Source organism: Amphibalanus amphitrite, unplaced genomic scaffold, assembly GCF_019059575.1.
Source record: "Amphibalanus amphitrite isolate SeventyFive unplaced genomic scaffold, NRLGWU_Aamphi_draft 001754F_arrow, whole genome shotgun sequence".
NCBI classification, from domain to species: domain Eukaryota; kingdom Metazoa; phylum Arthropoda; class Thecostraca; order Balanomorpha; family Balanidae; genus Amphibalanus; species Amphibalanus amphitrite.
In genome coordinates this window covers 1-13,105 of record NW_024883247.1, presented here as the reverse complement: position 1 = coordinate 13,105, position 13,105 = coordinate 1, and the positions used below count along the sequence as shown (strand labels likewise).

Here is a 13,105-nt window from a genome sequence, read left to right as displayed (position 1 = left end):
AAAATCAGTTGGGACTCATTTTGCACGTGCGCACGTGCAGGGTGCCGCTTCCAGATCTCGAGAACGGCTGGGCCGATTGTGCTCAAATTCGGCACATCGCTAGAGACCGGTTAGGAGGGTGCCGTGCACAAGTCAACTGGAGGTACCCCCTCGAAATTTCGCACGTGCAAGGCTCACCCTCTCGCTCGCTCCGTTAGTCGCCCCAAAAGGCGTTATACTGGTAATTGGTATATGTTTTCTGGGTATATTGAGTTAGGGCATGTTATGCTTCATGTTTGCCTCGGTTTCGCCCTTAACCCGCGCCCTGGTGGGGTCTGTTTATAACGCGACCTGGGGGGGGGGCTATTTTTTGCCCCCCTCGTATCTCCGAAACTACTGGACGGATCCGCAAAATTCAAACGGCGTTCGAAAGGCCTGTCAAATTTGTCGGAGGAAATCAAATCTTATTGACCTCGGGGTTACCGATGACGTCACAGGTCAGGTCAAAGATGAAATGTTTCACCGTTCACGGGTCTTCTAGGGAATGCGCTATAACACCGAGGAAAACGCATTTTGTCGAGAATCAGCGATAGGGCGTCAGTTGCATAGTACATATGTTGCTGTTAGAGGTCACTGGTAATACCAGGTCAGGTCACAGGTCAGGTCACCAAAGGTCACCAAGGGTCACCACATGAACCCAACTTTACTAAGGTTGTGCGATGCATGTTTTATGGCCAGTTTTTCATTTCCAACTCAATGGTGTTGGTTATAAGACCATCAGGTACGGTTTAGGTCACTTTCTGGTGGAGGTCAGGTCAAGGTCAGGTCAAAAAAGGTCAAATTTCAAAGTTGATATTTTTGCATAAAATGGGTATTGATTCGATGCAGCTTGTCACGGGGAGTCTAATGGTGGTCTTTGTTTTGCGCTACGAGGTCTAGAATTGCTGAAAATTGAGTTTGAAAATTTGACGTCATCAATTTTGAACAGTTTTTTCGCTATAACTTGGCCAAAAAAGAGGTATCGATCTCAAATTTGGTATGTAGATAGAAGGCGGTAGGGACTATCACATATATTCCGGTTTTTTCGAAATTCAAAAACCTTTTTTGATTTTTCGGCTATTATATTCAAAAAATCTATTTTTTGATTTTTGGGGGTCAAAATCCAAAAATTTAAAAAATCCGAGATCGTACTTTTGTAGCCCTGTTGATTTTACACCTTTTATGTCTTTATCATTTTTCTGTATTTGCAAAGCTATAGGCCTGACAGCTCTTCCCGCGAAACCCTTTTTGGGTCGAAAACGGCAGAACATGACGTCACTCTGACGTCATTTCCGGCCAACCTATCATAGCCTTTGGAAAAAGTTTTGGTCACAATGTGTAAAATTGATGTCCGGGAGGGTACTGAAAGTTTGGTGACGATCGGCGCAGTGGTTCTGGAGATATATCGAAAAGTCTGGAGGGGGGGCAAAAAATAGCCCCCCCCCCCACCAGGTCGCGGGTTAAGGTATGGTGTACCTATTTCGTAGATGAGTCAGCACGTCTGTTTCTATGATTTGTACTCGATTTCACGTCTGTGTATTTTAATTAACTTTTACATGTAGATACCATATTTTTATATTTTTTCTCTACTTCATTTTCGATATACCCCGAAGTCTGTCGTCCAAGGTTGTATACATCAGATTCGGAACCGCAGCATGTTTCTCTGCATCGCTTCCCGAAGCACCGGAGCGCTCTTGATAAATCGAAAGAAGCCATACTGAGACCGGTGGACTAGATGCCCATTGCATGTGACCGACTTTGCTCTCTTCATTTCAATCCAGCATTGGTATCAAAATGTGGCTCCAAAGCTCGACTACTGGAATGTGCCGTTCCAAGGGTAGCGCCCTACAAGAACAAGGTGGGACAACAGCGTCACTCGACCACCAGTACGCGCTGCCGAGTGCCGCTAACGCAACCTGGACATCATGATGACAGGGCTGACGCCGACGACAAGAAGCGCAGAAACTCAAACAAACGGGAAGTACGGCTCAAACAAACACTGGCATTAGTTCTGAAAAGCCTGGAGGCTGGAAGAGCGATGCGTGGTGAATGCAGAAAAATCGACCCTGTGACGTCATGAAGAGGGCTAGGATCCAATTTTTACTCCAGAAGATGTCCAATTGATGAGGGGTAAGGTACTGAAAGTTTCGCCTTTCTATCCCTAAGCGTTTGGGAGCAGTACTGCAAATATTCGCCAGGGGAACGCCCCCCCCCCCCTTAACCCTCGCCCTGGCCGGGCATTTTTCATAACACGGCCTGGCAGGGAAGGGGGGGTTGATGTGACCCCCCTCGCGATTGGCTCCTATGGCACCTAGAAACACCAAATTTGGTAGGTAGGTGGGCGCCCTGGAGTTCTCGCCCCTGTGAAAATTTGGTTGCTCTAGGTCAATATTTAGGGGCGTTTTGGGGGTATAAATGTAAAAATTTCGCTAAAAACAGGTCAAAAGTTTTTCGCTTATAACTTTTGATCTAATTACGATAGAGAAAAAAAACACCAGTGTACTCAGCACGTCAAGGCGCGTCGAATGATATACTTTTTTGCTCGCTTAACCCTCGCCGGACCTATTGGTTTTTTACATACGCGCCGGCCGAGGGGGGGCGGGTACGACCCCCCCCTCGCCGTTTCGCCCCTGGTGGAGCTAGCGCGTCGCGGAAAAAACGAGCGTGTGCGCCGTTACGAGACGCAGAGATTGGTACCAGATTTTAAGGTCCTAGGTCAACCGGTGACCTCTGAGGTCAGGTCAAGTGCCCCAAGGTACGGTTCAGTTTTTGGTGAATAACTTCGCAAAAAAAGGCCACAGAGCGCCGATTTTGGCAGCATCGTGTTCGCCTCGCTCAGGCGCGTCGAATGATATACTTTTTGTCCGGGTCAGGTCAACTTGGGGTGTTGACCTCAGGTCAAGGTCAAGTGAGCACCCCCAGGTCACGAAGCTGGTCGAAAGAGGTCATGCTGCATATCATTCGATTCAGCAGGCCTTCCTGAGTCCATTGGTGGTTTTCCCGACTCGCTAGCTCAATTTGATCAAGAGTTATTGACGAAAAACTAATATGACCTTGATGACGTCATAAATGACGTCACGCAAGGTCAACATTGCAAAAGTGACGCATCTAACCTTGCAAGGAGTGCATCAAATCACGATTCTGTGTGCTTGAGATAGTTGGAGATCGTTCCCGGCGCCAGAATAGCAGTTTTCATTTTTCCCCTTTGACTTATACCTAATGGTGAGGTCACGAAAATGACCTGACCTCATATGACTTTTAGGAAAAATCCGAGATATACAAGTTGTGGGACTCATAATGGATACTAGATCCTGCGAGTTTCATTTCCCTGTGACATCTCCTCTGGCAGTGAGGGCGTTGCAAAGTTGCGACATCTGAAGACCGTGCAGAGGTTCACTTATGACGTCATAGGTCAGTGACCTGACCTGACCGAAAAATGCGGTTGGTGTCAAAAGATCCGGCTTGGATCAAAGGTCAGGTATGCCAAGTTTCAGCTCTCTATCGCCAGCGTGTTCGGAGCTATCGCGAAAAACCCTATGGGGGGGCGGCACCCGCCCCCCCCTCGGCCGCGAGGGTTAAGTGTACTTAAAGTTTTTCTTAATTTTTAAGTGAATTTTAACTAATTAATGAAGTTCAAGTTAACCAAATTGCATCATATGGCATATCATTCGATTCGGCTGATCACCAGGAACACAATGACACCATTTTTTAAGCTCTAGCGTCATTATGTGCCAAGTTATTGGCAAAAAGGTCATTTGACCTCAGTTGACCTTATTTGACCTGACCCAAGGATAAGTACACCAAACAAAGAAGCACCAAGTGACCTGCTGTTAATTACTATGGTTTCAAAGCACAAAAGTGATGGAACAAAGCGGATATCACCAGTATTTTCCGAATTTAGTATTTTCCCACAGGCTTAACATTACGACGTAATGACCTCTAACTGACCTCAGGTCAGTGACATGAAAAAACGAACTATATGTTATACAACTCGGTGAACTTAGCACATCCTGAAAGTTTGAAGGAAATCAGTCCAAAACTGTGAGTTTTAGGGGAAGCCGGGGGAAGCCCGGCATAGTAAGCTCTTTTTCATTTTTATTACATACCATACGTGCTGTATAAAATGTTGATATCCTGCTAGCTAGCTAAGTTCATTGGCCGTGTTTTCCCAAAAATTCGGTTTCGTGGAATAAGTTTAAGGTTGAGAAAATCGAGTTTTAAAAAAGTGTTGATTTTTCTGGGGTAAGCCCGGCATAGGGGTAACGCCGGCCACCTCCCCAGCGCTTTACAACGAGTTGATGAAACCATTATGTGTTTTCCAAATATTAACGGAAAGTGAAATATTAAGGTACTGATTAGCTCTGGACATCTTAGAGTTTATGTCACTACTGGTATTTTAGCTAGCGTCTACTACATATACAGTACAGGTCGATGAAAATCGTGATGCAAAATTGACAAAAAGTGTGTATTTCAAAATTCCTTAAAATTTATTTTTCTTTTTACCTTAATGCATCATATTGCATATCATTCGACTCGGCTGATGAAGAAGAACACAACGACACCATTTTTGAAGCTCTAGCTTCATTGTCTGTCGCGTTGTCTGCAAAAACGTAGTTTGACCCTAGTTGACCTTAAGTGACATGACTGACTGGCTTTGTCTATGATAACATGTTTATTTTCGAAATTTATCTTTGATCTAGGTGTAAACCAAACCTGCTCAGTACCTATTATCTCATGGAAAACAGTGGTTTAGTGGCATTGCTCTCGGTTGGGGGTAAGCTTGGCCACTCGCCCGGGGTTACCCCAATGTGCTAATTTTTATTTTAGAACAGCGATATTCGAAAAAATGTCATACTTAAGCCAGCCTGCCTCGTCACCCCTCACTACAAACACTTAAACGGTCCTTACATAACATTCGTATAAATATTAGTACTGTATGGTATAACATTAACAGTGCAACATATCTCACTTTTTAGCTAAAAACCCTTAAAATATCATTTTTGCGCTATAACTTTAGCAATATGCATTTTTTGTCAGCCTTAACTTTTTTGCTGGCGTTACCCTAGCTGCCACGCTGAAAGGACAAACAGTTGAGCATTTTATTGTGAATAATTCAGCCGGAAACGGGGTGGCCGGGCTTCCCCCGCGCCCGGGCTTCCCCCGGCATCCCCTACAGGTGCAAAAAGAAAATTGAAAATTGACAATGACCTTGTACCGGTTTTTCTGACCTGGTGACCTGACCCAAGGTCACCCGGACTTGAAATTTTCAGGTCATATGTAAAAAGGTTGCCCCATAGGCTGTGCCAAATTTGGCGGCGCTGCCCGCCGCCGTTTTTACGCTATCTTCGAAAACCCTTAGGGGGGGGGGGGTTTGCATCAACCCCCCTGCCGGGGCGAGGGTTACCTAAGGCCCGCGAGGTCAGTGCAGTTCATCAGTCACACATACGCATATATCACACTCGCATATTTCTGTAGTTCTTGTCAGCTAGGGGAATGTACCTGTATATCAGAGCGCCAGTTCGGGAAAGGGGATGAAAGTTTTTGGATGAAAATGATCAGCCATGCTCTGCGGCACAGTATATCTCCAGTCAGTAGTCACACAGTCAGTAGTCACAAATCACTAGTGCCATCTAGAGGGAGAAATATTAGCATTACGGGCGCTGCGGCGCAGGATATCTTCAGGCGCGCATCACTAGTGCCATCTAGAGGGAGAAATATCAGCACACGGGAGCTGCGAAACATGTACACTGCATAAGTATGCATGTACAGTCGGTGGCAGTTGTTATCCAGCACGTTTTCTTTTTCGCATTGTTTTCAGATCGCCCATAGGCCGGGCCTGCGTTATTTGAAAATAATACGTAAAAGGTATTGGATCGAAACTGCGTCCGACTGTATTCAGCGAAGTCTTACAATATAACCGCACGCAGTATACCTATGTACTTACAGTATACCTACTGCCATTTCAACTGTCTCCAATATTGAAGACCCCGACTCAATTTAGCACATACTTATTGGATGTTCAGAAAAGTGTGCTTAAAAAGGTCCAACGAAATTCCATGACACCAAGTGCTTCAGCACAGGCATGTCATCTCTATGTATATACAGGGTGTTTCACAATAAATGTTACTTTTGAATAGCTTAAATGAAGATCTTACTTGATCGTAAGCGCGTAAATTTTATATGCATTTTGCTGCAAATTTGTAGCGGTTTTTAGTCCTTACATTTTTTTTACAAACCGTCAACGGTTCCATCAGTATGGACGTGCAATGCCAACACCGTCAAAACGGGTCAATTCGCCGTGTACAGATGATGAGGCGGTATGGGTGGTCATGCATTACGGCGCTTTGCGGAGTCTGACCGCAGTGCGACGGAGTTTCGGTAGCCATTTAAAAGGAGGAAGGATATTCAAAAATGTCTTTCAAACGGGTAGTAGAAAGGTTCCAGAAGACTGGAAACACGAGACCAGCCCCGACTCCTGGCCGGACGGCGATCCCAGAGAATCTGGTTGAAAAAGTCAGACGGAAGGGTGGCATAGTGGAGAACCCGTGAAGGGTGCTGAACTGAAAGTTATATGTTCATCATTCCTACTGTTCTGCTGTCTCGTGTGGTACTACTCATGAGCCATATTGTAATACATGTCACTGAAACATCGTCGTTTGAAAAGCAACATTCATTGTGAAGGACCCTGAAGCTTAACAGCGAATTGACATGTTTTGATGGTGTGGACATTGCACGTACATAAAGAATGCAGTTGATGATTCGTCATAGTTTTTGTAAGGATAAAAAACCGAAAGAATTTGCAACAAAATGAATATGGAAGTTATGGGCATACGAATAGCTGAGGTCATTTTTTAAAAGCTTATCAAAAGTAACGTTTATTGTGAAACACCCTGTATATCTCTATGAGTGCGCCAACCAGTTTTCTCAGTAATTCAGCTAGCAATTCTCGTGCTGTGTTCAAAAAGACGTTAACAGTGAGGGGCAAACTAAAAAAAAAAACGAACTATAGTATGATTTTCGTGCCCACGGTTTACGCAGATTTTCGCAATAAACACCTCAGCTCAACGATGACCTTATCTGCCGGGTCTATAGTATGACCTTGGTGATTACACAATACACATCCGTCTTGAAAAGAACAAAGTGCAAAGCGCACCCATTGCCCCGCACTCTGCAGCAATCAGGAAGGATCAAATGCAGCGGTCCGTAGGGAAATTCTGTCCCATAAACCACTAAACGCGCCAGCACCTTGACGTCATCAATTTCAACGCAGGCTCAAGATAGCATTACTGCATCACTTACGTAAGTAAAATGCTTAAAATCCAACACTGTGTCATTAACTTTATTGAAAGCGCGACAAAAGCTTCTGGCAAGTCAGCAGAAGATAATGCATCGCAAGGAATTGAACAATGCTGATGAAATGCATCATGTTCGAAGGATTTCGAACTTGGTGGAAGGGTTTCTTTGTGATATTTACTTATCAGTGATTTCTACTATCAACTTGGCATGTTTTTCGATGTCTCTTTTTAAGCAAAATTGCGTTGTGGTTAAATGGCTCGAACAACCATACTTAGGCTTACAAAGTATCGAGATATAAAAGGAGGTTTACGAGACAAACACCTCGACGGGTTTCCTATTTGATTGTTTTCAACTATGTAAGCGTTATATTTTATTACAGAGTGGCTTAACTGCCATTTCAATGACTTGTATGTTGAAATCTATGCCCCTATCAATTCTACTCTTTCTCTCTCTCTCTCTCTCTCTCTCTCTCTCTCTCTCTCTCTCTCTCTCTCTCTCTCTCTCTCTCTCTCTCTCTCTCTCTCTTTCTTTCTCTCTCTTTTTTTCTCTCTCTCTCTCTCTCCCTCTCTCTCTCTCTCTCGCTCGCTCCTCGCGCGCGCCGCAGGTTGCGTGCATTTTTAGATACTGGTATCAGTGGCAGATTACCTGCGTATCGCTCTGCTTCTCACGGAACTGGTATGCCCGCCGTTTTATCTCAGTATAACTGCCAGCTGAGGCTATCAAAACACATTTAGACTGTCGTCAGAAAATCCACCTGATACGAGAAAAACACTAAACGCTAAATAATGAATTTAAGATGAAGAATCAATGCCATAAAAGACGCGGCCATCGGTTAATCCTATTCGTACTTTATCATTAATTCGTTGTGTCTGCTACTACCAGAAGTTTGGTAGGTATAACTACGCCTGACACGTCTACAAAAATACGAAACTTGGTGATAGCAAAATACAGAAAAGCTTCAAAAAGCGCCTAAGCCATTTCATGAAAAATTCGACGCGGCTCAAAGCTACATACATCTTTCCCCGGGACATCCCTGTGCAGATCATGCAAAGGTCTCGTGTCCTGCTGATACGCCGCCATAAACTCCCCTGTGTGGGGTCCGAGCAGAAGGCGCCGGCCGGGTGGTGCCACGGGTTTCCCGCTGCGATCCGGACGCGTTCCTCCGCGGCCCCCGCGGCAACTCCACTCACATTGGTCATCAAACGCGTCCGAAACCCCAGCCGCCCTGAAGCAATGACCGTAAAACAATAAATCACGACCCAGACCGTTGATATCCGAGTGCGAGCGTGCGTCCGCCAGCTCGTCGCGGAGTTATAAACGGATAAGATTCGCGTTGGCACTGCGCTGGTCGGCCTCAGCGCGCCGCCGAGGTCAGTGTCACATGGCGCGGCAGTCGGTGAAGCTGCCTTTGACAGCGCCTTCAGAGCAGAGACTTTGGTGGTAGAGGCTGTGTCAGTTGGAAGTAAAGTCAACCATCAGCGACGAGGAAATTTCAGCGAGCAGCAGCGGTCACGGCACTGACGGAGGAAGGCGGCGGCAGAAAGCTGGCAGTGCCCGGTCCCCCGGCGCCATGTCCTTCAGGCAGCGGCCGCAGCTGACGGCAGAGGAGCTCCTGCAGCTCCACTCGGAGCCCGGTCTCGGGCTGCACAACCCGGCCTTCGCCCTGGAGGAGAGGCCGCGGCAGGCGTCCGACGTCCTGAGTGACTCTTCGGATGATGAGCAGGACGGTATCACCTTCTCAGCGGGACCGCGCGCGGCCAAAGGGCCCGCTTCCCACACGTCAGTGGAAGTCGAGACGAGTCTGTCGACTCCCGCCGACGTATCAGCCCGTTCTGAGACGGACCGCAGCCCGACGCAGCCGAGAACGTCGCCTCTCGCGCAGCAGCGGAATCTGTCATCTCGCGGCCCTGGCTCCGTCTCTCCGCTCGCCGTCCACAATGTCTCTGCCGGCCGACCAGACTTCCAACCGTCTGCAACGCCATCTCCTGACCTGCGCGGCGCCACTACAGCGACCTCCTTCACCCCCGCCGAAGACGACGCTTCCGTCGACGCCATCACTCCACATCCTGATGAGCACCACGAGGAGGCCTTCGACCTCGTCCCATCGGTCGACTTCGGCGGCCTGGCGCAGCGCCGTCGCCGCCAGGTCTCAGAGTCCTCTCACGGCTCAGTTCGCTCCGTTCCTCGCACCCTGAACGTGCAGATGCCCGGGTCGCCGGCGCCGACACCTCCCCGGCCGCGACCGTTCCGTCGGTCGGAGACTGTGGCGGCCCTGGGCGTGTCTCCGGCGCTACAGAGGAGACCACTGCGGCTCTCTGATAACCTGCTGGCTTCCATTGCGTCCCAGACAGCCGCCGGAGGGGGCCGGATGGTGCGCCAGCTCAGTGAGACGGGCAGCGCAGGACAGGTGGGTGGTTACTGGCCAAGGTGTTACCGTGTTTACAGGTATGTGGGGTAGATGATTAGCTACCATACCGCCGTATAAATATATTTTATGAGTAGCTACCATGTAGGTATGAAGACAGATGATAGCTATCGTCCAGGTGTGGAGACAGACGTGCGAGCAAAAAGAATGATCACCTGGGTGGATGAGTTAGGATGATAAGACCAGATACAAGGTTACAGGTAACTGTTCTCATTACGTCAGGGAAATATTTTACGATGTCTTTTTTATACAATAGCCAGTTTTTATTCATAATCTGGGGATTGAGTTAGCATTGCATTGTGTGGAGAGAGAGAGAGAGAGAGAGAGGAGAGAGAGAGAGAGAGAGAGAGAGAGAGAGAGAGAGAGAGAGAGAGAGAGAGAGAGAGAGAGAGAGAGAGAGAGAGACAGAGAGACAGAGAGACAGAGAGAGAGAGAGAGAGAGAGAGAGAGAGAGAGAGACAGACAGACAGACAGACAGACAGACAGACAGACAGACAGACAGACAGACAGACAGACAGACAGACAGACAGACAGACAGACAGACTGACAGACAGACAGACAGACAGACAGACAGAGACAAAGACAGAGACAGAGACAGAGACAGAGACAAAGACAGAGACAGAGAGTGAGAGAGACAGAGAGTGCTTTGCATAGCCGGATAGAGGTTTCTATGTAGACGTATCGGTTCTATCGTCATACCAATGACGCCCAATAATCCTGGCATCCGCCTTATACCGAACATAAGAGACGTGGTCCCATTTTCCCTTGATCACATCGTATAGTGGGATAGAGTGGCAATATTGTCCTCATGCATTCTCTGGTCATGAGCATCATTTCCGAAACCGCTGGACGGCCTCAATACAAGTCTCCGAGTCTTCCCAATCACAGAACGATAGCCACAAAACTAGAGAACACGGATCTGTAGCCAAAAATAAACCACGGGGAACTGCATTGTTGGAAAGCCGATAGTTATTGCATTCATAAAACAAAAGTATTGATTTACACGGGGTGCTATCTTGCCAAAATCCAACTTGCTTGATTGCTAGCTTGTACGACTGTGCGACTGTACGACGCACATACTCGTACTGAACTCAATATCTGCGTTTGTCAACTGGTTTGTGATTTTCTGCAGCATGCGCTTCGAATGCGTATGCCATCGGGTTTTAGGGAAAGGAGTACAGTTTTTATTGATTTATAGGAGCGCAAAAAACGTCTACTATGAGTCTTTTCCTCCTCCCCAGGCTTCCGAGCCGCGGTCACCAGTGCGTCAGCTGCGGCGGACGAACACCGCCATGTCGCTGCTGTCACAGTCCAGGGACACCCCGCCGACCCCGCGGCGACCCCTGCGGCACACAGAGAACATCTATACCATGCAGGCCCAGTTCAGCACCCCTCCGGCGACCCCCGGCCCTCAGCGCCGGCCGCAGAGGCACACCGAAAACCTACACACCCTCAGAGGAAAGGTGGGCGGCGGCTCTACATCAGGAGGGGACAGCACGCCCCGACTGCCCGGCTTCCGACTCATCAGTGCCTCGTCCAACGACCTGAAGGTAGGTCCATCTGAGGTCGGAGAGCGATGTGATTACAATTAGGTCAATCAATCTACAGTATCATCGTGCATCCTCTAAAGATCGTGCTGCCCCGTACCCACGTCACTGGTGTAAGGTGTTCATTTATCGATTAACGTGCTGGTTACGCTAATTACCACATAGTCCCGTGATTATGTACATTTTTTTGATAAACAGACGGTCAACCCAGCTGCAGGCGAAAGTAGCGTGTGCAACGAAAGAACAACAACAACAAGTAGTATCGGTGAACAAACTAAGGCAATAGGAAAAGATCGGTAACTAACTAAATTGTAGGAATGATGATGCTTTTGTGGTATGATGGTAGTCTTCGCAGAAATAAACTTAAGACTTATACGTCATAAAACTGCCATAACTCTTTTCACCATAATCCACAATGATATGCGGTATGTATGTACTGCCAAGGTAATTCTCAAGGTATTCGCACTGCAGCTCCGGCAGAGCGAGCTTCCCAGTCCTCGAATAGACGTCTACCTGTAAAACGAGTATCTGCGGATTTGGCACGAAGTTTATGACTGCAATGAGATCTGGCGTGGGATTACAGGATCAGAACATAATCGCCAGCTAAACGACGGCCATTTCTCCGCTGATCTATGCATACAAAGACGGCTGATTCTCTAATATACCGGGTGGCCCAGAAAAAACGTTCCCAATTTTAAATGAACATTTCTCAGAAAGTGATAAAGATACAACATTGAAACTTCCAATAGTCAATGCGACATATATTTTCAGTGAATGGTATGATTTTCATGTTATTCGGTCAATTACTTTTTAAACGGTTCTTGTTTCTAGCATGCCATGTAAAAATCACTTTTTTGCTCTGATGTTTACCAAAAATGTGAGTGAACGGGCCACTTCCATCTCGGCACCACGGCCTACAGCCATGACTGCTACTGGCAACTAGTCTCATTGGTGGTTAAGGCCTCAGGGTGACACATTCCCTCTAGCTTTTTTCCTTATTCGGTCGATTTACTATTTGATCTTCTTGAAGGGAGGGCGATCAGCAGTAACCCATGCACCGTGCCACTCGGCTTCGCCTCGAAACAGGACTTGTGTTGATTGTTGAAACGAATGGCATCCATTAACACGACTTTGGCTTAGTATTTGAATATTTGGCACATAAGTGTGACAAAAATATCTAAAATAGCAACACGCGCGCTGGTATCATTCACGTTGTTCTATTTTTTGTATTTTTCTAACATGGTACGTCTAAGCCAATCATTACTTCCGTTCAACAACGGCAAAAAAAGCAAAAACGTCTTACTTAATTCAACATAAGATTGGTGGCTTGAAAATGATGGTACAGTGTTATAATTTGGCATACCAATGCGCAAAGAAGTGACGCAAACCTGATGAAATTTTGGCTCGTTATGTGCACTCGAATTTGAGATATAGGCCTCCAAAGTTCGGAACGTTTTTTTTGGGCCACCCGGTATATGTCATCCAAAATTGCATCATGATGTTTGCAGTGAAGAACATATTGACCGAGAACATTTTGCACTTGTGTCTAGTGTCACGACTAAGACGTCCACATCCGATTTTAAAAACTCAAGTTACTTTTACAGCTTTGGTTTAAACAAACTAACACTATTGACTGTTTTCTTCTTGGACTAGGAATCTTTTGATTAGCGGATATCTATCATCTCCTCTCTCTCTCTCCTCTCTCTCTCTCTCTCTCCTCTCTCTCTCTCTCATCTCTCTCTCTCTCTCTCTCTCTCTCTCTCTCTCTCTCTCTCTCTCTCTCTCTCTCTCTCTCTCTCTCTCTCTCTCTCCTCTCTCA

General features: G+C 46.9%; 1 protein-coding gene across 1 annotated transcript; it reads left to right on the top strand.

The window, feature by feature from the left end:
• Positions 1-8,714: 8,714 nt before the first annotated feature.
• LOC122374998 lies at positions 8,715-11,289 on the top strand (the record flags this gene model as incomplete). Its single annotated transcript, XM_043354127.1, has 2 exons — positions 8,715-9,721; positions 10,981-11,289. Coding segments are annotated over exons 1-2 (1,146 nt in total), but the record flags the coding sequence as incomplete, so codon positions are not given.
• Positions 11,290-13,105: the final 1,816 nt, after the last annotated feature.